The sequence below is a fragment of the Garra rufa genome, chromosome 8 (assembly GCF_049309525.1).
Source record: "Garra rufa chromosome 8, GarRuf1.0, whole genome shotgun sequence".
NCBI classification, from domain to species: domain Eukaryota; kingdom Metazoa; phylum Chordata; class Actinopteri; order Cypriniformes; family Cyprinidae; genus Garra; species Garra rufa.
The window spans coordinates 13,602,693-13,630,549 of record NC_133368.1 but is presented as its reverse complement, the minus strand read 5'-3'; the positions used below and the strand labels follow the sequence as shown (position 1 = coordinate 13,630,549).

Here is a 27,857-nt window from a genome sequence, read left to right as displayed (position 1 = left end):
CTTTTAAGTTGGAGGAGAAAATGAGATGGGAGTTTTTTCGACATACCATAACTGTCATGAACCAGAATACACAGAGTTCATGCAAGAGCTAGAAATGACAAGCATTTTGAGGTTAAATAGAACATAAATTGTACTAAATAAATAACCAATTGTTTCACTAGATAAACCTTTCTTCCTTGGCAGGGATCGTTTAGAGCCCTTTGAAGCTGCAATTAAAACTACATTTTGGTTTAAACTTGGGGGCACCATAGAAGTCCATTACATAGACAGAAATCCTTAGTTCACTTTCAGAAAACTAAGGAGTAGTTCACTTAAGATGTTCATGTCTTTCTTTCTTCAATCGTGAAGAAATTGTTTTTTGAGGAAAACATTTCAGGATTTCTCTCCATATAATGGACTTCTATGGTGCTCCCAAGTTTGAACTTCCAAATGCAGTTTAAATGCAGCTTTAAAGGGCTCTAAATGGTCCCAGCCAAGGAAGAAGGGTCTTATCTAGCGAATCAATTTTCTAAAGGTTATTTTCTAAAAACATTTACAATTTATATACTTTTTTAATCTCAAACGCTCATCTTGCCTAGCTCTGCGTGAACTCTGTGTATTCCAGTTCATGACAGTTAGGGTATGTTGAAAAACTCCCATCTCATTTTCTCTTCCAACTTCACAATCGTCCTACATTGCTGCGGAAGTACCGACCCAGTGTTTACAAAGTGAATGTGCAAATAAGATCAAAAACACCCTTTACAAAAAAAAAGTAAAACAGTGATATAGGATGATATTGAAGTTGGAGGAGAAAATGAGATGGGAGTTTTTCGACATACCCTAACTGTCATTAACCAGAATACACAGAGTACACACAGAGCTAGACAAGCTGACTTTGAGGTTAAAATGTTTATAATGTATTTGATAAACCATTCTTTCCTCGGCTGTGAACATGTAGAGCCCTTTGAAGCTGCATTTTGGAAGTTCAAACTCAGGGGCACCATAGAAGTCCATTAAATGGAGAGAAATCCTGAAAATAATTTCTTTACGACTGAAGAAAGAAAGACATGAACATTTTGGATGACAAGGGGGTGAGTACATATCTGTAAATTTTTGTTCTACTCCTTTAAGTGTTATTCCTCAAAAAAAAAAAATCTACTAAAGAAAGAAAGAGACATGAACATCTTGGATGACAAGAGGATGAGTACATTATCTGTACATTTTTGTTCTGGAAGTGAACTACTTTAAAGAAGGCATGCTGTCCTTATTACCGTATTTTCTGGAACATAGGGCTGGTCTTCTCATTATCATACTCAACTATAATGTAGTAAGCTAACATTAAAATGAGGAACTGTTGTAAACAGGACAAGTCAACAGCATTTCTGTGATAATCGCCTGCATTCCAGAAATGCTGTCGACCAAGTTTAATTTAACTGGAAGCAGTCCTTTAAGACTTCCTGAAGACTGAATATCTTGATAAACAGCCATGTTTTTCAGTGTAGAAATTCTGCATTTAGTACTTAAATACACCTTTCATCTTCTCACTCTCTCTCTCACCTTCTCTTCAGTGCTGTGTTCACATGGACAAATCTATTAGTGGTGGTCGTGGAGCTTGAGGGATCAGAACAGGAAGCTCTGGATCTTGTTGCTCTGGTGACCAACGTGGTTCTGGAAGAGCATTATCTCATTGTGGGGGTCGTTGTGGTGGTGGACCCTGGTGTCATTCCTATCAACTCCAGAGGAGAGAAGCAGCGTATGCACTTGCGGGACGGCTTCCTCGCAGACCAGCTGGACCCTATATATGTGGCCTACAACATGTGAGAATGTGTAACATGGAGGAGGAACCAGGTGCCAGAAAAATCTGCATATGCAAATTTACAAAGGAAGCATTCGGAGGAAGTTCGGACAGGCTTGCCTCTTCCTCTATAAACATGAAGAGTCCTTGATGGAGCTATGCAGTTTATTTTTATATCAAACTGTCAGAATGCCTTGCAAATAAAACTCTGATTCAGTGGTCAGGGCAAATGACTTGATTTCATCTCCTGTTTTATTGTGTGACGCAATTATGAGTTTAGTTCTTATTCAAGCACACTTGTCCTGCACATGCGACACATGCGTGTTAAATGTTCCCTGTGTGTGAGAAGGACTGGCCCAAATGGGCAGAGGAGTGCCTGATGTCAAAAGCAGGATCCAGATTTCATGTCTTTGTAATTTCAAGGGCAAGTGAAAATGTGTAATGCACTTCATTTTTTAATGCATTACTATTGCCAGTGTTGTAGCTGTAAAAAAGCGCAAACCAATTTTTGTTTGGTTTGTTCTCTTTTTACATCAACATGCAAATCTTTGAGAAATGTTTTATCTGGAGACCAAATGGCAATAAGGAAGTGGATATCTGAGTCTTAGTTTGCAAGAAAGCAGTACTGAAGGTGTGCTGTGGAAATGCTGCTCCATAAATTCACAAGCTTATGCATTCCCAGCTAGTATTTCAACATGGGCCTTAAATATTTCCCATATGCCTGTGGACATCTTTCCCCCCATTCTTTATTACAATGTTTCATTCATGTGTGAGCTTTTAGACTGTGCAGGACAGGAATCAGGGTAAAACAGTGAATAGATGAAGAGTCCTATTCAGGTAACCAAGTCCCAATCTGAAAAATATTTCTGCTCAAATGTACATTATATACAGCATTTCAAGTTTGAGTTGTTTTTTACAGTATCACCATTCACGACTAGATTATCTTGTATTCCTGCAGATGAATGTATGAAGGGGACATTTTTAGTCTCCTACATATTACTGTTTGAAAAGAAAGTAGCCTTTTTCATTAATTCATTAAAACATACCTAACAGATGGGATCATTATTTCAGGAAAAAAAAAAAAGACCACTGCAGGTGAGGGCTTTTATTCTTCTTTTCATTACTGTGTTTAAAGTGTGACATTTGCTTGTATTTTTCAGACGCACTGTACACCGCATTGGCCAGCACTGTAAAAAAACACTTCTAACAATGCTTGCTTTCTTTTATTGTGTTCATTGTGTAAAGGACAGGCAGTACGCCTGCTGTAATTATGTACAGAATTTGTGTAATAAGTTATTACTGGGACACCAGAAAACTACAAATACTTTTGGCATGGTTTTTGCAGTGGCATGGAGATAACCAGATGCTGCTCAAATCGAGGTTTCATTTCTTGATCAAACAGTAATGGGAACAACATGAGACACTATTCATGTAATATTTTTCTATTGCAATAGGCTCAATAAGTGGTTTTGCTGCAAGGATTGTAAAGCACATACAGCATCTGTATTGCAGGATGATTGAGTGACTGTTAGTGTTCAATTTTTGCAGTTTTGTCATTTAGTGAATATTTGGTTGAACCAGCTTTTGACTTCTGTTAATATTTCTTAATAAAAACCTTGCTTTTAAATGACTGACATGGACACTTTTAATTCTAATGTGATTTTTATTGCAGATCATTTTAGTTAAAAAACAAACTTACATTGCATTTAGGATAAACATTTTATTTCATTCAGTCCCTGGGAATTGAACCCATGGGCTTGGGATTGCTAATGCCATGCTCTACTGTTTCCCACAATAATGTGCAGTATGGAATAATATAAATGTTGCATATAGTAAGCAAAAGGATAACCAGATCCACAATTATTACAACAAGATTACAAAGATTTATGAATTCCCAGCATATATGTTAGCAGTACTAAATAGAAAAATAAAATGTTCTAATGATCACCCCTATGAAACATTAGTCAAAATATATTAAGAGATGTACTCTTCTATTTTTTCTAAAAGATTAGTTGCAATATCCAATGCCCTTCTGGCATTTCCAACACTAAATTGCTTGTTTGGAATGTGAGGAAATTGGTGATAGTTTGGATATTGAGTCTTTTTGCCATCAACACCAAGTTCTGTCAGTTGCCTCACAGTGTTTGGTATAGAAGCCAACTTTGAGCTGAAATGGGACACCTGTTGAGCAAGGCTAGTTATTGAGCAGTTGTTGGGATACTCTCCACTTCCCCTGTACATCGCTCCTATCAGAGATTTTTCCACAGCTTGATGCACTTTAAACATACACCACTCTGAGCTATCTCCTCCAGTGTCATTGTGGGCTGCTTTGATGTCACATTGAGCCTGTTCATACCAGCGTTTTGCCTCCCCTCTGTTTGGCCTTGGAGTTTCTCTGTGGTGTGACCAAAAGTTATAGTGCCTTCTAGAATTGTTCTGATAGAATCTCTCACGTCCCCTCCTGTGACTTTGTGCCTCTGTGTTCCACATGTCATAGTAATCTCGAAAGTCTCTCCAGTTTGAGAATGTGCTATGTGCAGTTGTATTTGTAGCTGTTGCTGTAGTTGTAGTCCCTCGTTGTAGTCCCTCGTTGTAGTTCCTCAATTCTCTTTTGCAGGTATCTGAATGCCTCTGTAGCAAGTGCTTCATTGCCTGGGTTCTTGTCTGGATGCCAGCGGAGGTAGAGACGTTTAATGGCTTTTTGTTTGTCCTCACTTGACATCTTCCAGATTTCGTTTAAGCTTTGGTCAATTTCTCTTTTGATCTCTTCCAAATTCTCAGGAAAGACCTGAGGTGGAGGCCTAGATGTCAAAAGATGTTCTATATCTGTGCAAGCTGACCCTTTTGACAAAGTTACCTTCCTTTCTCTTTTAAACTGGTACAGGTCAAGAGAGCTTACTTCAATGAAGTCATCACTTCCAACTTGAATTTTAAATTTGGCAGGAAACTGTCTTGTTTGTCCCATTGGATCATCCACTCGTTCGATAACAATGGCATAGAAATACTGACCAGATTCATCCTTGCTGAAGCCAACATACTCTCCACTTTCAAAGTTGTTGAGGAAGTTCATGTCAAGGCAGTCATGCCATTCTTCAGGTATACAGCATCCAGGTTTTGGTAAGGAACCGTGTCCTTCCTCCTTGTGGCCACTGTTATGAATGCCATATTTTGCTAAGGCTTTCTCAACGTCCTCCATGTTATCACTCAGCAAAAGTTGCCCTAGAACTAGAAGGCTTGAGGTGGTTAGACAGTTCCTTAGAAGAGCATTGATTTCTTTAGTGAGACACATGGTAATTTCACTTACTACTTTTGGGGCCATGTCATCATTGTGTTTCAAGTAGAAACTGCATCCACCTTGCTGTTTTTTCACATAAACATCTGTTTCAGCCTTACTACCCTCAAGTGGCTTAAGGTTTAAAAGAAGCTGAGTTTGAAGAGTTTTACAACAGATCATTTGAATCTTAGAAAAGATGTCTTCACACTTTTCTGCAGCTTCAGAATATGAAACCCCACCTTTGCTCTCTTCTCTGATGAGACAGATTAGTCCATGAAGAAATGCAGAAGAAGACAAGTGTTTTTCAAACCAGCCACTAAATTCACACTCCCCTTCATAGTCGCAATATTGTACACTTGTTCCCTCCAGGTTTTCAGATATGACACCCGAAAGAAATTTTGGGCGAACTTGCTCAGGAAGGAACTGTAACAATATCTGATGTTTATAGTGATCATTTCCAAGATGACAGCAGTTTAATTTTTCCAGCAATTTCAGCTTGGTTTCCAACGGACCTTCAAGCCTTGTAGTCTGGAAGACGGTGTCATTGAAAAACAAAGTGCTGGAATCATATAGTCTCCCATCTGTTGATGGAAGATAAAGTTGGTTGTTTTGGAAAACAGGGTTTTTGTTCTGTTTCTCTTTCAACAGGCAAAACAGCTGTTGTACAACACGTTTCACAGTTTTCTGCTGATTTGCCTGAAGGCTGTCTTTGTCACAACTATCGGAATAGACTTCTTGAAGAACAGTTCTATATTGATTGATGGTAGGTCTCTCCTTGACACCAATCTTCTTGAAGAAGTCTTCAAATTTCATGTAGTTTGAAGGAATGTTGTACAAGTAAGGCCTAAACTCGAGAGCATCAGACAGTACAAGTACTGCTTGGTGAGCTTTCGCAAGTGTTGTGCCGTTTTCCACAAGGATAATAGGGAGGTCTGAGAACAGAGAGGCATTAAAATTTATTGACTGTAGGTAAGCGTACGATTTGCTAAAAATGATTTTTCTTACCTCCAACAATCTGTCTGTGGGGCACTGAGACATACAGATGTTTTTAAGATTAGCAGCTATTTTTTCAGCGGGTGGAGTCTCTAAGGCTCCGGCATCCGTCATTTTCTTCATGTGATGTGGAGAGCAGTGTTCTGAAGGTAGGATTGGCATAGATGTCCATATGAGAAAATGGTAATTGTTTTCTCTGTCAACCAATGAGCCACTGATTGCAACAACCTCTCTCTCTTGAGCAAAGCCTTTGTGATAATCACAAAGTGTTTGATGAATTTTTACTGGGAAGATGAATTTAATGTTAGCAACTCTGTTCAGTATTTTTGAGTTTTTGTTGTTACTCTTTGATAAAACAGTCTTAAACAGGAGTTCTGATCTTTTTTTAAGAACATCTAAAGGAGTGTTGCCTCTAGTTTCAGATTCAATTTGTTTTGCAAACAGAATTATCTCCTCATCAGACACTTTATGTTTCAATCCAAGGACCTTTAAGAGCAAATAAGCTTCGGTAGGCTTATCTCTGAAAATCTCCCAAAATGTTTCAGGCACAAATCTCTCTTTTGGAAGCATACCCCTGTAAAGGTGTACATTGTAATCATAGAAGTATGAAGCCACCCGAAGAGAACCATGAATGTCTCGAATAAATCTGACCTCTCTTAATGCAGAGACAATCCTGTCATCTACTGGTCCAAGTTCCACTAACAACCGCAAAAAATCAAGAAGCTTGGCCTCTTTCATCATGTGCACAGAAGGAAGAATGAATTGTACACAGAATTCCAAATCATCTAGAATCTGGATGTTTAAAATTTCTGACAATTCTAAGTTCACCCAGCTGTGCTTGAGGAACATACAGTCACATCCATCAAAATGGTACAAGTTTGGAAAGTCCTTGTGATGCCTAGAATTAAGAATATTCAACCTTTTGTATAAATCAATTCTTTCCCGTTTTCCAGATATTGACTCAAACAGGGGTAAAGACTTGAGCATCCTCACATGTTCACCCTTCTTTTTGGAATCTCTGATCTCATTCTGTAAGAAGCGTTGAAGATCTACACATTCATCTTTTGATAGCCCCTGAAACTGGGAATGAGGTACATGATAAACCTCTCCCAAAATGGCACTGCTGTCTCCCGTTTGTAGAAGCTCTGGATGAATATACTTGAAACAGAAGTCTATGAAGCCAATGAAAAAGCTCATGTCTAACTTCATGAACCCAAGTTTTATGAGAATGGAAGCTATTTTTTCATCTGGATTCCAAATCACTTTTGATACGTTCCTCATTGTTTGTAAGAACCGGGTGTTATTTTGACCTGGACAGATAACTGGTAAAATAGGACTATCTTCAAAGTGCTTTTTTATCTCACTGAAGACATTCAGCTTTCCATGTTTGTAGACTTCCACTTGATCCTCAAAGAAGCTCCATAAAGTTTTCAGCCATTTGATTGTCTCTTTCTCTGCTTTGTGGAGCTGACACCTTTGATCAGGTAATGATCGCCTGAGCAGTTGCTCAAGTTCTGTTTTCAAATATGTTGCTGCCATAGCAATTGTTAAGCTCCTAATAAACATTCCCTTGTGGAGAATTTGCATGTACTTTCCATTGACAGCAATATCAGCAAACATCTCCTGATTTCCTTGGAAAAGACTGCTAAATCTTGAAAACAACTTTGGGCAGCTAGAGTCAAAGACTCTTAACATCTGATCTTCTGTGAGGAGAAGAGGCACCCCATTGAGGACATTGATATTTTTCTCATTGACATTTGTCAAGCAGAAGTTCAAAAGTTTTGAGCATCTTATTTTGTTTTTTAACAAGGTCTGGCTGATAGGCAAAGGCAAACTACCAGTTGTCTGGGAAGGATCATTCAATGATCTTTGCTTTAAGAAGTGTATCACTGTTGAAGCGCTGATTTCTGTCACTTTGACACCAGCTGCTTTAAAATGGGCTTTTATTTCATGCATTTTTAAAGAGTATGGCACTAATTTCATCCCAGTGTCATCTAAAATGTCAAAAATTCCTTCATGGTCCACAGTCGTAAAATATGGACAATTTTCTGAATCGGACACACTGCACCAGGTAACTGTGTATTTTTGTTGCGAAAGAAGTGATGACTTTGTAACAGCATGTAATGTGGGTATGACAGGAAGGTCACGTTGGTTAATTGATCTATAGACCTCAAGAATCATCTCATGCCAGACTTTGTCTACCTTCTGGGAAATGCATGGAAAGTATTTTAGCCAAGAATTTTCTAGCTCTGACTTGAGGATTACAAGAGCTGTAGGTGTATCTGTCTTTTTGGCTGAACAGTGACTTAACAGGAGGTCAGCATAGAGTGGTGAAATTATGTTTACTTTCAGTGACTGGTTCCACGCAGTCTTCAGACTATCACCATCCTCTTTCCACAAGTCCCTTCTAGATGAATCTACTTCAAAATTGGCATTCACGTGAACTGGTAAACCAGTTTGTCCAGGTAAGGGCAAAGAACAAAATGTCCTGCCAGTAAATGTGTGATTAAATGTGCTGCTCCAACATGCAGCCAGAGCAGCTTGAGGAACTGTGAAATAACCCTGCTTGTTTTTTCTCTCATGGATTTGTTTTGAGAAGCCAAAGCACTCTGCAATGACCCACTTACTTTGTTTATTTCCATATGAGATCTCAATTATGTACATGGTTTTGTAGGGTTCTGCTGTTCCTGACACGAGGGATTCTTTGACGTGTCTATGAAAGTGTTCTTTGTTTACCTTGCTCTTCTCTGTGTATTTCTTTTCGATAAGGAAAGAACATTTTGTATGTTTTACATCTTCACTGATCTCCAAAAACTGTATTTTTGTGATGTGTTTCAAGAAGAGAATTAGTCCTTCAGGGTCTTCTGTCAAGGCAGAGTAAAGTTCCTTCATGTCACGATCTGTGACTGTATGTCTAGATATTTCAGATTTGTCTGCCATTTTCTCTGTCCTGAGAGGGAGCCTGAACATGGTTCCAGAATTGAGATCAAACATTTCTGGAAGAAAGGTATCATAAATATCCTCAAAAGACTTTTTAAATTCATTTTCCATTGAAAACATGCAGCCTGGGGACCGTTTTGTTACACCTTCCACATATTTTAGATTTGGGTCAGAAATGCAGAGCCATTTGTCACCGGTCAGGATAGACGGACAATCTGTCAGATGATACACTGAATTGAAGCCAAGTCCGTATTTCCCAGTTCTCCCTAAAGTGCCATGTTTTCCTCCTTCTCCCAGCTGCTGAATACCCTGCAGATCAGCATCAGAAAATATTCTGTTGTTGTACACACAAAGCGCCGGGCCTTGAACCAGTTCCCATTTCTCTCCAAATATCTTTTTTGTCTTATGTTGTCTTTTGTCCCAAACAAAGTGAATTTCTGTTGCCTCTGCATCATCAGCATTTTGAATGAGTTCTTTCAGAATATCCTTTTTAGATGGATATGCATCAATTATATTTTTTATTCTGACAGTTAGTTTTTCGGTTTGTCCAAACTCTTTAGCATGAAGGGAAAACCCACTGACAAAATGTTCTTTCAGAGTATGATGTCTTGTTGTCATTACACCGAAATGACAGGCCACAGGCCGAGGTATCAACTCATGGGAGAGCTTGACACCAGCTGAGAGAGGCATCCATGGGCTGTCATTAAATCTTAGCTCTTCAGATGATGTCAGCACCCTTCTCTCATCTGGTATGAGACAGTTTGTAGGCTTTTCTTTGATTTTGTACAGCCCATTCACAAGTATTGCAACACACTTATGTAGATCTGACATGGAAAGAGGGCGAGATTCATTTGACGCCTTTATTTCCTCAAGTGCAGCAACAAATTGTTCTTTTGTAAATCGTTTTTGGACATCAAGGCAATCCCAGAGCCTCTCAAATTTGGAGAAGATGACTGGAAGAACATAGAGATATGGTTTCTGTTCAAATTCTTGACTTCTGGCCACTGCCTTCACCTTAACAAAGTGATCCTCAATGAAAATGAATGGAAATGATTTTGCATGGCCAGTTATTGGATTGGGATCTTTCTGTTCCAGCAAGTATTTGTTAAGATATTCATAGCAAGACTGAGCAATGCTGAAGACAGCAGTCTTTTCAAATTCACTGCAGTATCGGTGTGCTTTTAACAGCTGCTGAAGCACTGTCTCAACTGGCGGATTTGTCTGTACTTTCAATTTCTGGAGAACTGAATCATAACTGTGTATTTGGAGGTTTGAATGATCAACTGTGAATTCTGTCATGCTTACCAAATTGCGACAACTTTTAATGTACACTTCAGAGGGTTTTTTAAGAACGGTGGTGTTCTTGTTTTGCTGAACTAAAGGAGCTAAGGCAGGAAGGAATGGTATTTTAGACAGTGTGTGCCAGTGCACAGAATTCACATCTTCTGAGGAGTCTTTTATTGAATCCATGAGACACTGAAGACGTTTGCGACATTTAGATTTATCCTGTTGCCAAACACTAGATATCTTCCCTGTTCTTTCTATGATGTCCTCTAAAGGGAGGCGGTCACTCAGCATTCCCAAATCAGAAAGCCGTTGAATCCTTTTTGGTGAGAGGAAGTCATTGGCAGTTCCTTCCAGAAAGCGTCCTTCCTCAAGTTCATACAAACAAGCCACTTTACCAGAAGGATTAACAAGTCGCTTGATAAACTGAAGCTTCTGACATTTCTGTGTTGGAATGCAAGGGTAACTTTTCAGCAGGTTATCAACAGCAGGATCATTTAAGTCGATGGCATTCAGAACAAGTACATTTCTGTTATGTGTCTCCACAGCACTCAAGTTCGTAAACACAATGCTGTAAAACTCAGGCCAGTCAATGCTTTTCTGTTTGATCATTTCCTTGAAGCCACAATAATTAAAACTGTCTCTTACCCATGTTGGGAGAGAAACAACACAGGAATATGAATCTCCCAAGCTCAAGAACACCTTCATGGCAATGTCTCCAACTGACTGTTTTTTCTCAATTTTTGGATTCAGAAATCTTGCCTTGTCCATAGAACACCAATTATGTCCATTGCTAAAAAGATCCAGAGATTGACCATTTCCATTCTGTGCAACTGCTGAGTAGAAAGACTCAACCAAGGGTAAAAATGCTTTGCTTGCTTTCTCTCTGTTAGGCCAGAATGCATAGAAGGGATAGTTATGGATATGTCCATTTTGGGCCATTTTCTTCAGCTCAAGCAGTGTAGTGATGTAAGCAGAGGTTACAGCATCTTTAAGTAAAGCTTTGTTCCACTCAGACTTCACTCCTTTTTCCCATAGGCCTTTCCTATTTGATGTGACTGCAAAAGTCCCATTGACATGAACTGGAAGACCTGTCTCAATTGAGAGAGGAAGAAAACAAAAAGCCTGGCCAATGAGGTTTTCAGCAGGGGACCATGCATTTGTTTTTGCCTCTCTATGCAATGGTATAGCTACACCTCCAATTGGATGTGAAAACACATGCTCTTGATCAGTTCTTTTCTGGAACATTTGCAAAGAATTCTGTGTTCCAAAACATGAGTACAAAAGCCAGTACTGTGAGAGGGATCTCTCTGAGTGCTCTTGAACTATTTTAACAATGTGTGCTTTGTTGACATCAATAATGTTGCTGCATGCAATATCAGAATTTCTGAAAGTGCTCTTGATCTCTTGGAGAGGTTTGTCATTGGAGACAGCAAATGAAGTCATGATTTCTCTGGATATTTTGAGAGGAGTCTGAATCTGATCATCCTGTGGAGGAGTCGATGCATTTTCAGGGACAATTTGAAGGGTCAAAAAAGTAATTCTCTTCAGAAATAGTAGGTGCGTTTCTGAGTTGTCAGTTAAATTATTTTTAAAACTCTGAATGCGTTCTTTATCATATACTTTTGAACTTATCTCTGACTTGTTTGCTTCTTCCAGAGTGCGAAATGGTAATTTAATCAAGGTGCCATTATACGATTTCTTGCTGTTTTGCAATGACAGATCACAATCAAAAATGCCTTTATAACATTTAAACTGTCCAGGAAACCTTTTGTACAGCCGTTCCTGGAATGGGTCAAGTTTAATTCCTGGGTTTCCTTTGCTGATTATGTGCTTTTCCAAATGGGTGACATTTGGATCAAGTATGAGAAGGCTGTTCCCACTCAAAATTGAGGGAATATCACTCACATGGTAAACAGCATTAAATCCAAGCCCAAACTTTCCAATCATCTTAACTTTGTTCTCCTTTGATGCTGACCCCACTTTGACAATGTTTTTCCAGTCTTCTTGTGAAAAGAGCTCATTGTTGAAGATCCAAAGGCATGGCCCATTGCAGAGGGCCATTCCATCATCAATGAGGGTTTCAGGGGGGTCTCTGTGTTTTCGGAAGTCCAGAAGGAACTGACACGTGGTTGCCCCCGCATCTTCAGCATTTTGTAGGAGTTCTTTGAAAATGTCACTTTCTTCATCATACTCTTTAAGAATGTTCTTAATTCTTTGAGTAAGTGGTTCAGATTGCCCACATTGTTCTATACCAAAGGATGCTTGCTCTGCTTGTATGAACTGTGGTTTTAAGATGCGAGTACTTAAGAATGGGACTTTCAACCATCTTGCAGTCAGGGGAAGAACTTCCTCATGAATGACATAAAATTCCTCATTGTCCTGTTTCAGGTCTTCTAGTCCTTCAGCACTGATGTCACAGAAGACTGTTTTAGACAAAGATTGCAGAGTAAAGTTTTGGTTTTGTGCCATGACAGGCACAGGTGTACTGTGTTTCAAAAGCTTCTCATTTTTTCGCATCCAGTCAAGAATGGCAATTGACACTTTAAGTTCTGTCGAGTCTCCATGAGGAGGACACCTGCAGTCAATTCTATGTTTTATGTCATGAAGTATGTCTTCAATTTCCTTTTGAGATAGTGTTTTCTTCACACCAAATTTTGTTAGCAGGTTTTTATATTGCAAAAACTCTTCAGGCACTTTCTTAATGTAAGGGCTTAGATCTAATTCAGGTGGATAGGCTAAAACTATATCTCCTGGACAGACAAACTCACTTTTATTCCAGATCCAGGGAATGCATTTTGTATCCATTAAATCTCTGAAATTTCTCATGTTGTCCTGCATGAATTTATAGATACTGTGCAGCTTGGTTTTAAACTGAAAATCTGAATTTGGATTGTTCATTGATCTCAGTGCAGAGAGGTTCTCCAAAACTTTTTCAGCATGAGGAGGGTCATAAAGTCCAAGATGGTTGCAGACATGTCTTGTTAGCTCAGAGGTAAGTGGCATTACATATCCAACAATTGAAGAAAACATTGAATCCCTTACTTCAGGAGGCTTATAGAAACCTTGCTTTAGATTTGTACAAATGCTTCCATTTGAGAATTTTGGATTTTCACAGGGCACCCATTGCCTTTGCATCATCTCTCCTATCTGCGTCCTGGTGAAATTTGAAAGGAAATCATTCTCATTCAGTACTCTAACAAGAGTATGTGCTTTTTTGAATGCGTTATCTGGTGAGTGAACACAAAGCTTTTCAATATGATTTATGACTTGGAGTATGTTTGCTGTTGATATGTCTTTTTGCTCTGTCTTTAGGCCAAGGCGTTGCAAACTCTGAAGCATGTCCTGGGTCTTTGTGTACATAGGTGGGGGAAAGAAATCTGTCCCAAAAAGGTCCTGGAAAGTCTTGTTTCTTGGATCAAAAACATCTGAGGCTTGTTTGCGTTCTCCCTGAGCTGTCTCAATAAAATTCAGACTTTTTGTTTTTGTGAGCAGCTGCTCACTTTGTGAGAGTAGAATACTACCATTACTCAGTATCCAGGTCATTATTGTCTGTTTTTCACCATTTGAGCAAGAGCCTGTCTTAATGCAGTCAACCAAATGAACAGCCACCTTAGCTGCATCCAAGAGTTCAATTTTCAGAAGAGTCAAAAGTCTGCGATCAGCTTCATTTGCACATTGTACAATGGTGTCAGGCATTGGCAGATCCTTTGGAATTGCTGGATTGGTGCATGAAAAAACTGCTTGTTTTGATTTAACTGTAACATATTTCCCAGACATCATTCTGAAGATTGGCAACATAGAAAGTAAGTTCTGTTCATCAATTGAGAGAGAGTCTAACGAAGAGAGGTAAACTTTCAACTCCTCTATTTCATTTGATGAAGCAGAGGCAATGCCTTTGATGACCTGGTCTCTGTTTAAGTTCACAAAGACTTGAAGAACATTTCTTGGTGAAGCTGGAAGAACATAACTCTCAATGTCATGATGTCTAAGGCATTCATCTCTTTTTATGACTGTACATCCCACCATCCTTAACACTTTCTGAACATTACTTGACAAGTTGGACCCTGTGCTACTCTGAAAGATCATTGTTGAGTTCCTTTGCAACCTTGCTAACAATACAGAATTGCCTGAACTCTGCAGTGGCTCCAGTGGTATTAAAGGCATGTCAATAAATCTGCTTAAGTCATTCCATTCAGTGCTAAGAAACTTCCAGAATTCAGCTAGCCAGCTCTTTGGTGGATGACGATCTTCTGCTGTTTTCCATGTCACATGACCTTGGGTAACTTTCCAGTCCATGGGCAAGTACTTCTTTGTGAGTGCAACAATATATTGTGCATTCAAACTGATTATGGTGTACATGCCTGAAACACACCCACACAGACATAGACACAGACACACACACAACATTAATTTTATATTATTATAAGCATTCCTGATAAAATATATGAAACTATTTTCTTACTCCGTGTTGCTAGTTTCCTTAGTTGCATAGTGCAAAAATGGCTCAGATCATTGGGTAAAAACATTTCTTTACAAAATGGCAGCAATGTTCTAAACAAAGAAGAAAAAAATGATTATTACCACTTTGACAACACAATATTAAAACACAATAAAGCATGTAGGAAAGAGACTATGTCCAACCTTACCTTGGAAACTTCTCATTGTCAATTAAAACCATGTTCTGTCCTCCATTGACGAATGAAGTGAAGGTTCCGTCACTGAGAGGCAGAAGCTTAAGTCCTTGTAGCTCTGTGTACTTTTCATCACTGAGAGCAAATTCAAGAAGAGAGTATTTGTCACCTCTACTAAGATTTACAGCCTTACTTTTGTGAAGGACATCTCTAACATAAGATGGAGTCACCCATGTCAAGGTATCACTTTCAGGGAAGATTTCCTGGACATCTTTCAAAACATGTTCTGGGACTGTGACCAGGTTCTTTCCTTCAGCAATCAGTAGTCTTGACACTGCAGACATTGTGTCACTATGTATATTGTTTACTGGAAAAACTGCATCTGAGGCAGTGACCCAGATTTGCTCATCATCAGCAAGGTGAAAGATTTTGTATTCAAAGAGACCTTTCAGAGTATCCGTTGCAACTTTATGCCATCTCTCTTTATGTACAGTCTGCGATAGGTCAGGCCAAAGATTGTACACAGTGGGGGAGCTTTCTAATAACTGAATGGCTTCTAGAATCATCATGAGATATACATGGGGTAGAATGTCTTTTGTGAGCAGCTCATTCCACATCGCAGTCTCATCATTCTTCTGATCCTCCTCTTGCCACTTAATGAACCTCCGATTGTCTGTCAGGCCAAAGCAAGCATTGATGTGAATGGGAAGCCCAGTTTTGTTTGGTTCATTATTTGGAAGTGGTAGAAAGCAACTTAGTCGCCCATTGCAAAGTGATTTGTCTTCATCTAATCGAAATGCTGCGTCAACTTGAGGGTAGAAGCTCAGCTTATTAGCTAGAGAGTCGATCTCTGGTATATATCCCTGTTTCAGAAGGCAAGTTGTCACAAGCCATTGGGACCTTGTTTCTTCCATTTGCTGGGAAATGTGTGATACTGTTTTAAAACATGTTTTTCTGTCAAACGATTCCTGCTTGATATGAGAAAGGTCAGTGTTAAAGTGATTTGACATGGAAACTTTCAGCCTACTGTTGCAGAGGCCATTGGTGTCAATATGCAGCAAAGTAATGGATGACACATTTCTCAGGAAAAGAAGACTGATGTCTGCATCAGCAATGAAACTGTCAAATAGCTGGGTAACTTTTGTGGAGTCATATAAGTTATCTGAGATCTCAGAAGCCTCATTGCGCAGAGGGAAGCGGAAGAGTGTTCCTTTGAAGTATTGCTCCTCACTTATGACCTTCTCCCAGGGACAACTATTGACTTGACTGACAATATTTTGAAAGGGCTGAAACTGATCTCTCAAGTTTAAAAGGCTCTCTCTGTCCTCTTCATCATTCAAAGACCATCGATAACCTTCTTCATCCTCTCCAAACATCATCTTTTGTGGGTCAAAGATAGCTAAGTGTTCAGAACTGAAGACACATGGCAAGTCTGTAAAAATCAAAAATAATGTCTATTACTGTCAGCATTAGGAGTGTGATGAGACACTTGTCTCATGAGAAGAGACACGAGACTGGGTTCGAGATGAGACAAGATTTTTAAACTTTTTTAAAGAAATCCTCAATGATGAGTATTTTATTCAACTAAAAAACACAAAATGCAAAAAAAAAAATGTAGGTGCCTTTTGATATGAACCTCTACTTTATGAAATTAAACTTCTTTTTTAATGAATTATATGAAGTAATAAACATGTAAACTAAAGCTGCATGATTCTGGATAAACTGAAAAACAATTTTCTTTTATAAACTGGAGATCATGATTCTGAAGAAAGAAAAGGATCCTAAAAAGGATTAGAAATCGAAACAAAATTACGTAATTTACTAGTGGTTCTGACAGAATATTCATTACTTAAGTCTATAGTTGAATACATTTTTTTTTAAATATGAAGGAGTCATTGTCTCAATTAATAAAGACTTGTTTCACTACTGGAATCTCTTGAATGTATAATTCAATCATAAATACTTTTTTAAACGTACAGTTGTCGACACCTCCTAGTGGAAGAGGATAAGCATTACAAGTCAAGTCAAGTCAAGTCAAGTCGAGCTTTATTGTCATTCCGCTACATGTGTGGACATACAGTGGAATGAAATGTTGTGTCTCGCAGGACCACTGTGCTACATAAATAAACAAATATAACATAGAACACTACACATAAGAGCAATTGTTTAACCCTATACACAACTTACTGAAACGGTAATCTAACTATACATATACTATAAATAGCTCACTATACAAATAATTTGAGACAGACTATACAAGTACTTTACATAATGCTGTACAATATTGTGCAAGATATTGTGCAAAAGAGGTATTAAAGTTAAAGAAACGAGTAGTGCAATATGGCTTGTGGTGCATTCACAAGTAAACATTTGGGTTATCTTGTTGAGTCTTTGTAACCTGGAAAGTGTCTGGTGCATATAGAGGGAAAAAGAGGTGGCTTGTTTAGCTTGTTTTGGCCTGCTCACCTGAGTGTAGCACACTTAGTTTTTATTGGGGAGGGGATGCTGGATTAAATAGGTAGGGTTGTGGATGAAGGTTCAGAGGGGGTGATGTGATTGGAATTGAGGGCCCTCACAGCCTGGGGGAAAAAGCTGTTTTTCAGTCTTGCAGAGTGGGCTCTGATGCTCCGGTACCGTCTTCCTGATGGCAAGAGCTGGAACACACTGTGGAAGGGATGGGTGGGGTCCTTCGAGATGCTGGTGGCTTTTTTCCGGAGCATCGTGCAAGAAAAATGTCCAGAAAGGAGGGGAGAGGGGCTCAGATGATCTTAGAAGCTGTGTTCACCGTCTGTTATAGGGTCTTGCGGTCAGCAGCACTGCAGTTCTCAATGGTTCCCAGTAGAAGATAGTGAGGATGGGTGGAGGGAGGCTTGCTCTTTTAAGTCAGCGTAGGAAGTGGAGCCGCTGTTGCACCTTTTTGGAGAGTGATGTAGTGTTGGTGGACCAGATGAGGTCTTCTGCAGAGCCGGTGCCAGACCATGACTAACAGGGGGGCACACGACATCTAACTAGGGGCATACAATTAGCAACAATAACTTGCAAAAACGAGGCATAAAAAAAAACAATACAGCGCATACTCATACAACTGGCAGACTGTAGCTAAATTTACATTTACATTTTACATTTATTCATTTAGCAGATGCTTTTATCCAAAGCGACTTACATTTGGGGAATACAACAAGTGATTCATCCTAAGGAGGCAAATCGACATAGGAAGTGCTCAAAAATACCATATATCAGGCGTTGTTAGATGAGTACGGGCTAGAAAGGGAAGATCAGGAAAGAGAGGAGAAGAATTTTTTTTTTTTTTTTTTTTTGAGTCAAATAGTGTCAAAAAGATGGGTTTTCAGCAGTCGCTTGAAGACAGTTATGGAGTCTGTGTTCCGGATAGGGGTGGGAAGATCATTCCACCAGGCAGGGACATTGAAGGAGAATGTTTTGGAAAGTGATTTCATGCCTCTCTGTGGTGGTACAATAAGGCGTCTTTCACTAGAGGATCTCAGACTTCTGGAGGGAGTGCAGATGCGTAGTAGTGAATGGAGGTAGGCAGGTGATGAGCTGGTGGCTGTCCTATAGGCCAGTATCAGTGTCTTGAATTTGATGCGAGCCGTAACCGGTAGCCAGTGCAGGGATATGAGGAGAGGTGTGACATGGGCCTTCTTGGGCTCATTGAAGACCAGCCGTGCTGCTGCATTCTGAATCATTTGTAGAGGCCTGATTGTATATGCTGGAAGACCGGCTAAGAGAGCATTGCAGTAGTCCAGCCTGGAGATGACCAGGGCCTGGACGAGGAGTTGTGCAGCATGCTCTGTTAGGAAGAGCCTGATCTTTCTGATGTTGTGCAATGCAAACCTGCAGGATCGAGCAGTTTTAGCCATGTGGTCTTTAAAAGTCAATTGGTCATCAAAGATTACACCAAGATTTCTGGCTGAAGTCGATGGGGTAATTGTTGATGAACCTAACTGGATGGAGAAGTCATGTTGTAAAGTTGGAGTGGCGGGAAAGACAAGGAGCTCAGTCTTAGCTAGATTGAGCTGAAGATGGTGTTCCTTCATCCATGCAGAGATATCCGCCAGGCAGTCAGAGATCCTTGCAGCTACTGATGGATCATCTGGTTTGAAAGAAAGATAGAGCTGTGTGTCATCAGCATAGCAATGGTAGGAGAAGCCATGTGCCTGTATGATGGGGCCCAGAGATGTGGTATATATGGAGAAGAGGAGGGGTCCAAGAACTGATCCCTGAGGAACCCCAGTGACCAGTTGATGAGTTTTGGAAACCTCCCCTCCCCAGGCCACCCTGAAAGACCTACCAGAGAGATAGGATTTGAACCAGCGAAGTGAAGTTCCTGTGATGCCCAATGATGAGAGGGTAGACAGGAGGATCTGGTGATTCACCGTGTCAAATGCTGCAGAAAGATCCAGCAAGATGAGTACTGATGATTTAGAATCAGCTTTTGCAGTCCGTAGGGCTTCAGTGACAGACAGTAGCGCTGTCTCAGTTGAATGGCCACTCCTGAACCCTGACTGGTTAGCATCCAATAGATTGTTCTGTGAGAGAAATAAGGATAGCTGGTTGAAAACAGCCCGTTCCAATGTTTTTGCTATGAACGGAAGGAGAGAGACAGGTCTGTAGTTATCTATGAGTGAAGTGTAGGTTTTTTGAGCAGTGGGGTTACCCGGGCCTGCTTTAATGTAGTGGGGAAAGTGCCTGTGAGAAGAGATGTGTCGATGATGTGTGTGAGCGCTGGTAGGATTGTAGGGGAGATTGCTTGGTGAAGGTGTGAGGGGATAGGGTCTAAAGGACATGTCGTCGGATGGCTGGAGAGGAGAAGTTTGGTTACTTCTGCCTCAGAATGGGGATGGAAGGAGAAGAGGGGAGTTTCAGCTGTGGGTGTGGTCAGTTTTAGTTCCTGTATGTGTGGAGCTGAGAACTTATTACTGATAGATGTAGTTTTGTCTGTAAAGAATGTGGCAAAAGGTTTCTAAAAGTAACAGGTAGGGGGGATGTAGGTTAAGTGTAATGAAGAAGTGGTCAGAGATGTGTAGGGGTTTGACCACAATGTTGTCTGAAGTACAATTTCTTGTGTAAATGAGATCAAGTTGGTTGCCGGATTTATGAGTGTATGCAGTGGTAATGTGTTTTAGGTCAAATGAAGCAAGGAGTGAAAGGAAGTCTGCAGCATAGGGTTTGTCCAAATGAATGTTAAAATCCCCAAAGACTAGAAGTGGGCTGCCATCTTCTGGAAAAGAGGATAGCAGCCCATCCAGCTCTTCTAAGAAGATGCCAAGTTGACTAGGAGGGCGGTAAATTACCACAACATGGAGTTTGATAGGAGATGTTATAGTGATTGTATGAGATTCAAATGAGCTATAATTGCATAGAGTAGAATGGGTTGAGTATTTCCAGTTGTTGGAAATAAGAAGTCCCGTACCCCCACCCCTTCCAGTCTGACGCGGGGTGTGAGAGAAGGAGAATTTATTAGATAGAGCGGTTGGGGTTACAGAGTCTTCTGGACGTATCCAGGTCTCAGTCAAACCTAGGATTGCAAAGAAAATGCCGAAATGAAGTCAGCTTTGTTGACAGCTGACTGACAGTTCCAGAGTCCAACCGTGAAAGAGAAAGGTTCAGTGGAAGAGGTGTTGATAGGACGCAAGTTAGAGAGATTGCGTCGGCGTGTGCGTGTGATGTTAGTGCGGTGTGTAGAGAGCACCGGAATGGCCTGTCCACTTTTGTTCAAGAAGCCGTTTGAGGCGCTCATCCTTGTAGTGCACAGCTATTGTGGGCTTCTTACAATATTTGTACAAGGCGTTACAAACGTTAAAAAAATCCATCACAGCTGCCTCAGCTGACATTGCGTGCACTACATCTATATGTAACTGATGATTATAGACAGTGAACATAAGGGATATTCTTATTAAGTTTTTCTTGTAACAGCTTCTGGACTCCACCAATCTTTCCTGACATTAGCAATGCACCATCATATACTTGGCTAAGAATCTTTGATGGGTTAAGTCCAGCTTTGTTTAGCTCTGCTAAAATGGTATCTGTTAGTGTCCGGGCATCACCCATTTCAGCAGTAGCTACGGTTAACAGGCGCTCCACTACTTTGTAGGACTCGCTCTCATTCACAAACCGAATGACAATTGATATATTTTCGCAGCCTGTAGGGTCGCGGGTACCATCTACCTTTAATGTGTAATAGGAGTCACCCACTTCTTTCACGATAGCCTCAGTTACCACTTCACTTACAAACTTATGATCTCATTTTGAATATCATGACAGGTATACGTGGCATTTCGAGGAAGCGTTTTCACTGCATCAGCCAAAAGGGGATCCTTTTTTATTGTATAGTCCAGCAATGAAAGAAAAAGGCAGCTGCCTCTCTCCGACATGTTGTCAAAAGCATCCAATTTTCCCCGTAATGGCAGCTGATTTTCCACCAGAAAGCCAATAACGTCTATTATGGAGGACACGTAGTACCGGTTCTTTTGCAGTTGGTCTGCGTTTAAAAGAGTGGAGATCTCTTTTCCGCTGCTTACACGTCTTTCTCTTTCCTTCCACATTGCGTATGAAGAAAGGTGCTCTTTAGAAGTTTGGTGTTTGTGAAATCCTCTGTCTGTTTCATTGGCATTCTTCCAGTTACGGTAGCCAGCGTTCACAAACGCATCCACACGGCTCGTGCCAACATTAAATTTACGACAGCAAAAGCAAAACGCAGAATCAGCTTTTACGCTGTACTCAAGCCAGTCTCGATTAATGTACCAACTAGACACAAAAGCACGTTTTTTTGCCACCGAACATTCGTGCAGGGTATTGTTTTAATTTTACTTGATTGGGTTGATCGATCCCGAGATCATCCACGGCCTGTAGATTTGAAAATTCCGCCTTGGCTCCATTAGCCCCAGTCTCCGAGTTTGAGCCAACAGGTGTTTCCGTGATGTCAGATTGAATAGGCGGTGCTGGCTGAAAAGGCAGAGTGATCGTAGTACATTCCAAATCTGAAGAAGGCCTTGCAGAAGTAGAACTGACGAGCCATTTTCTAATATCCATATTTTATGCGATCCATAAAATGTTGTGAAAAAACCACATTGCTAGCATCAAGGCATGTACACACGCTAAAGACGCAATGACGCATCAGATGCTGCAACGCAACCAATCAGAGAAACAAGTCTCTTTTCATAAAAAAATTAACACACATCAGCTGTAGTTTCTTATTTTTATTACATTAAAAATCATGGAACATTCAATGCTTAATTTATTTAAATTATTCTTGATATATATTAAATGAATTAAAAATTGTGTAGGGGGGGGGGCACAACAACCTCTTTGGGGGGGCCTGCGAGTGCCCCACCTTAATGCCGGCACTGGTCTTCTGTGATGTGCACCCCCAGGAATTTAGTGCTGCTGACTCTCTCCACAGTCGAGCTGTCGATGGTCAGTGGGGGGTGGTTTACAGAGTTCCTCCTGAAGTCCATCACAACCTCCTTGGTCTTACTCACATTGAGGGACAGGTTGTTTGCACCACACCATTCAGCCAGCTGTGCCACCTCCTTTCTGTAGTTTATTTCATCGTTGTTGCTGATGAGACCTACCACAGTCGTGTAATCAGTGAACTTGATGATGTGGAGCTGAACTTGGCAGTGCAGTCGTGTGTCAGGAGCGTGAAGAGCAGCGGGCTGAGAACACAGCCTTGTGGGGCACCTGTGCTCAGTGTGGTAGTGCTGGAGGGGTTGTGGCCGACACGCACTGACTGAGGTCTACCAGTTAAAAAGTCCAGGATCCAGTTGCAGAGGGAGGTGTTAAGGCCCAGCAGGTTTAGTTTATGGATGATCTGTTGTGGGATTATTGTGTTGAATGCTGAGCTGAAGTCGATGAACAGCATTCTAACATAAGAGTCTTTATTTTCTAGGTGGGTAAGAGCCAGGTGGAGGGTGGAGGAAATTGCATTGTCCATGGAGCGGTTTGGACGGTATGCAAACTGGAGCAGGTCGAGTGTGTTGGGGAGACTGGTTTTAATGTTGTGCATGACTAACCTCTCAAAGCACTTCATCATGATTGGAGTAAGTGCTATGGGACGGTAGTCATTTAGACAGGACACAGGTGATTTTGTTGGTACCGGTATGATTGTTGTGGATTTAAGACATGTGGGGACGACTGCTTGGCCCATCGAGGTGTTGAAGATATCCGTTGGGACATCCGTCAGCTGTGCAGCACAGTCTCTCAGTAGACGGACAGGTATGTTGTCAGGGCCCGCAGCCTTGCGTGGGTTAATCCAAATAGGGTCTTCCTTACATCAGCTGGGGACAGACAGAGCGCCTGGTCGTTGGGAGGTGTGGGCAGTTTTTGGGACAGACAGAGCGCCTGGTCGTTGGGAGGTGTGGGCAGTTTTTGTGCAGGAGTGTCATTCTGCATTTCAAACCGAGAATAAAAGTGGTTAAGTGTATCTGGGAAAGATGTGTTGTCGTCACAGGCCTGTGGCATGGGCCTGTAGTCAGTGATGGTCTGGATGGCTTGCCATAGGTTCCGTGCGTCTCTGCAGCCTGTGAACTGATTATTGATTTTTTGAGCATACGAATGTTTTGCATTCTTGATGCCGCAAGACAGATTGGCTCTTGCTGTTTTGAGTGCTGCATTATCCCCTGATCTGAATGCTTCATCTCTGGTCTTTAGCACCCGTTTGGTGAGTTTCAGAAGTGGTTTGTATGCTGGGATTAGCATAACAGTTATATGGTCAGAATATCCGAGGTGGGGGCGGGGTTCAGCTTTGTAAGCGTTTTCTCTGTTGTGTAAACAAAGTCCAGTGTGTTGTTTCCCCTTGTTGCAAAGTTAATGCGTTTGTAGAACTTTGGTAAAACTGTCTTAAAGTTTGCGTGATTAAATCCACTCTTTATTAACGTACACACAAGAGCTTCCTCCGCAAGTTTTACCAGACAGCGCTGTATCTCTGTCCGCTCGGTAGCAGGTTAGCCCATGCAGCTGAATGGCGGAGTCCGGTATGTTGTCGTTTAGCCATGTTTTAGTCAAAACAAACACACAACAATCCCTTGTCTCACGCTGTGTAGTCAGACTTAGTTGGATTAAATCCAGTTTGTTTTCCAGGGAGCGAACGTTTGAGAGCATGAGTGATGAAATATATGAAATCTAATGGGGTTAGTCCTTAGCTTAGCTCGTATACCTCCGCACTCGCCGCGCTTCTGTCCCCTCTCGCAGCGCCGGCGCCGCCACTTTTTGCTGGTAGTGTCAGTAGGCGAGGCAGTGGTCTCGGGGTTCGGATTTTGCAGCAGATGGAGGCCTCGCAGCTTCTCAGTAGCCACCGGCGAGAGCTGGTGTTTGTACACACTGCCGAAGTTTCTGGCGATCATATATGTTTCCGAGTGTTTAACTGATGATTTTGCGACGAGGTTAAACTGTTTGAAAACGAGGAAACGAGACTAACATACATAAAAACACCGTTTTTAGTACCCGAAGTAGCCGCTGCGTCTGAACGCGCCGCCATCTTGGATGTTGCAATACATACATGTTAAGATACTTTAGTTTTATTGTAGACAATAAGTGTTTATACCCAAACTATAAGCTTTTATCCCAGTAATTGTTATTTAAATGTATGTTACAAAGAAATGATGATTATGTGGTTAAAAAGTCGGTTTGTGTTGCTCTTTCTGAATCAGCAGCAGCAAGAATGGAGATTTTAATGTCTTTAATACCCGTTTCACATCATAAGTGTCAGTAGAGTTAGTCGAGCTTGTGAAAGAGTCGTAATAGACACTGCTGAATTGTTGTCATTCAGGAATAAGATCGCATGGGTGTTTGAATAGAGATTGTGATATTTTAAGATTAATCATGCAGCTCTAATGTTTTGCAATGATATCGTCATGTTCTCGCAAGACCAGTCAGATCTCATGGGACACATCAGATCTCGCTAGATCTCGTGCCACGAGATCTCGTCACATCCCTAGTGTGTCACAAGCAATATTGTAGGATTTTTAATCAGAAGGCACTAGAATACATAAAAATGTGTGCCAATCTGGTAATGTAGTATATTTTACCTGTAATATGATAAACAGAGTTAAATCCAATCCCAAATCTCCCAACTTTTGTTGGGTCATCTTGCTTGATGCTTCTGCCAACTCTCTGAATACCCTCCCAGTCCTCGTCTGTAAAGGTTGCATCATTGAAGGCATAGAGAGCAGGCCCTGCAAGATCAAAGTTAAAAATGGCTCATCAAACAATGATCATATAATAATCAAACAAAAAAACTTCCAAATGCAGTCTTTTGCATAGTATAGTAAAAGACTTCAGATAAAAAAATAGCTGAAAAAAAATGATCATATCTTCCATAGTGTATGTACTGTATGTCTAATGTGACCACCAGTTGAATCTGCTCCCAGTGTTCATGACACAAATACCTTGATACTTTCTAAGCTCTTCAGTCCACAGGCTGTGAGTCCCATAATGCCTCTCATCATGAATAAACACCACATTTGAAGCTCCTGCATCATCTGCATTCTGTATCAGCTCCTGATATATTATAGAATAATTTTAATTGACTTGATGAGATATAAGATGCATACCATTTGATGTAAAGGTATTTCTTTTTTTTTTCATTTGAATTTAATTTTAAGTTTTTACCTACCTTCAATATTTGTCCCCCATCTGGGTACCTTCTCAAAATTTCCTTCAAGTAATCAATGAACGGTGGAGATGTAGCACCAAATTTATTTCTACATTGAATAATGTAAAGTTTATCACAAACTGCACAAAACACATACAAATCAAATTCAGTGTGTTCAATGTGTAGTAGATAAAGTAGAAAATTATTTAATGCTAGAGTCAAATGTTAGTATGCTTGGAATTATTTGTAAAACATATTAGCCTTTTTTTCATAAACTCCTAAATACTTTACCAAAAGTTCACTTTTAATCATATTAAATCATCTTAAACATAAAACATGCAGTAAATAAACCCACTTACTTCTTTTTTTTCTTTTGCCTTGATGTAGAATTCATTGTCCTTTTTTTACAATCTCCTGTGTGGTGAAAAAAAGCTGTTTAAAAAATAATTAACTTCTAAAAGTCTTAAAAGAACCATCTTTTAAATAGTGTCACAGTGCATACAGGAACGGGGCAACACGACGGAGAAAAAACAAAGTCTTTAATAAATCCTCAGGTATAGTGAAAACAGCAGACAAAGAGACTGGTACACTGGAGATAACAATTGGGATAAAGTAATATTGATGCCGGACAAAGAAACAGGGGAAAACAACCCATTTATAAAGGGGAACTAATTATTAGGACAGGTGTGGCTGATGAACTGATTAATGGAAGGAACTCCAAATATGGGCATAGGGGAAACCAATAAACAGCACAATGGGGAGAGACACTGGGAGAAAACAAAACATTCAGTCCGGGTGGGGTGGGGTGCTCACTGTTTAACATTTCTTTCTTTGTCTTGTGCTTTAGTACATGGCTTTGTCTTTGTGTCGGCCATGTGTTCTTCTTGTCTTGTCTCTTTGTCTAAATTACACTGGGCTGATTGTTTTCACATGATCCTCTGCTCCCTATTTATTGTGCTCTTTTTCTTCATATCTTTGCTGGTTTGTTTGTAGTGTGTTCCTGTTCACTTGCCTGTGTGTGCACTAAACAATTTTCTTGTTCTAGTTGTGTATTTGTAGTTGTAGTGTACCCTTTGTTGTTCATTTTCTTGTCTTCTAGTTATTCAATTTTGTTTCATTTTAATCTCTAGTATTTATTTCATCTAGTTCCCAGTTCAGTTTGATGCACAAACACAGACATGTTCTAGTTTACATGTCTAAAGTATATAGAACTTTTCCTGAGTAAACAATGAACGCCATTATGAATTCTAACTTCAGATTGAATGCTTTTCTGTTTAGGTCTCCATAGGAACCCATTCAAATAGCGTCCATCTGTTTTTAATGTAGCTAACGTCCGCAGCTTTGTGTCATCCACACACTTATTAAAGTGAAGCACTGACAACTGATGGTCATTGCAACATTGCAAAGTGATGGTGATATTGAGCCATGTAATAAACATTTTAATAGGTTTAACATTAGATTATTAGCTCGGAATATACGCTAATTTGACTAGAAACAATGGAGACCGGAAATGCAAAGCATTCTTTCACTTAAGAGTCGGACTTACTTCCGCGTTCAGGAAAAACGTCAATAGAAAGAATAAATCTTAGAAACTTAATAAGTCTTAGAAACTCCTTGAGTTAGCTTAAAGGGTACATAACATAAGAGTTTTTGCCAATCTCATGTTAATCTTGAGTACTTATAGAGAAGTATTGAATCTTTCATATCTCCAAAAAGTCTTTAGTTTGATCAGATTAAAGAGCCACAAGCACGCACAGTTTTCTGTCAGCTGTGACATTGATATAAATAAAACAAGGGTTTTGGGTTAAATTTTATTTAATTTGTTTATTAAAAACATTCATCCCTAAATTGCAGAGAAGAAACAAACACACTTGCACAGCTCCATTGCTGCCCCAGAGAAACAAAATGCATCCACTGTTCCCTTACCACTGGGTTCTTTGGGAAGCTGAACAAGGTTATCTTACCCTCATAAGCAAAATCACACTACTTTGGTGACATTGTTGATTTGTGATCTAGAAACAAAATGACAAATCCTTATCAAGCAAGTCCTGGCCAGCGCTGCCAACTTATACGAACCCAGAAGGAGTGTATTTGGCACAGAAATACTCAATCCAACTCATTTTTTGAAACTTCTGTCAGGTTTAGCATGACAATCCAACTCTTTAACAGTGTAAATAAGTCGGAAAGCATTTTTCATTTGTTTTGTTTCTCTAGTTGTGGTTTCATTTATTATTTTCTCTCATGTGCCATGCCTTGTTACCTTGTACAGTACCTTGTCTTGTTCATCGTCTTGTGTTCATTCCTTCCCCACCCTGTATCCTGAGGTTTCCTAACCACTGACTCTCA

General features: G+C 40.2%; 2 protein-coding genes across 2 annotated transcripts in view; one reads left to right on the top strand and one right to left on the bottom strand.

Moving 5' to 3' along the window:
- The window catches only part of LOC141341098 (disco-interacting protein 2 homolog A), a 20,195-nt gene extending 16,794 nt beyond the window's left edge, over positions 1-3,401 (top strand). The window contains exon 26 of the mRNA XM_073846244.1: positions 1,548-3,401. Within this exon, the coding sequence (XP_073702345.1) occupies positions 1,548-1,800 (253 nt within the window). The 3' untranslated portion in view covers positions 1,801-3,401. The remainder of the gene's footprint in view (positions 1-1,547) is intronic.
- A 16-nt stretch (positions 3,402-3,417) lies between these two features.
- Positions 3,418-25,905, bottom strand: LOC141340087 (sacsin-like). The gene is given in 8 exon segments (XM_073845021.1): positions 3,418-4,324; positions 4,326-14,629; positions 14,731-14,819; positions 14,915-16,331; positions 24,946-25,092; positions 25,306-25,417; positions 25,533-25,620; positions 25,871-25,905. Coding segments are annotated over 8 exon segments (12,768 nt in total). The 3' UTR covers positions 3,418-3,748.
- Positions 25,906-27,857: the final 1,952 nt, after the last annotated feature.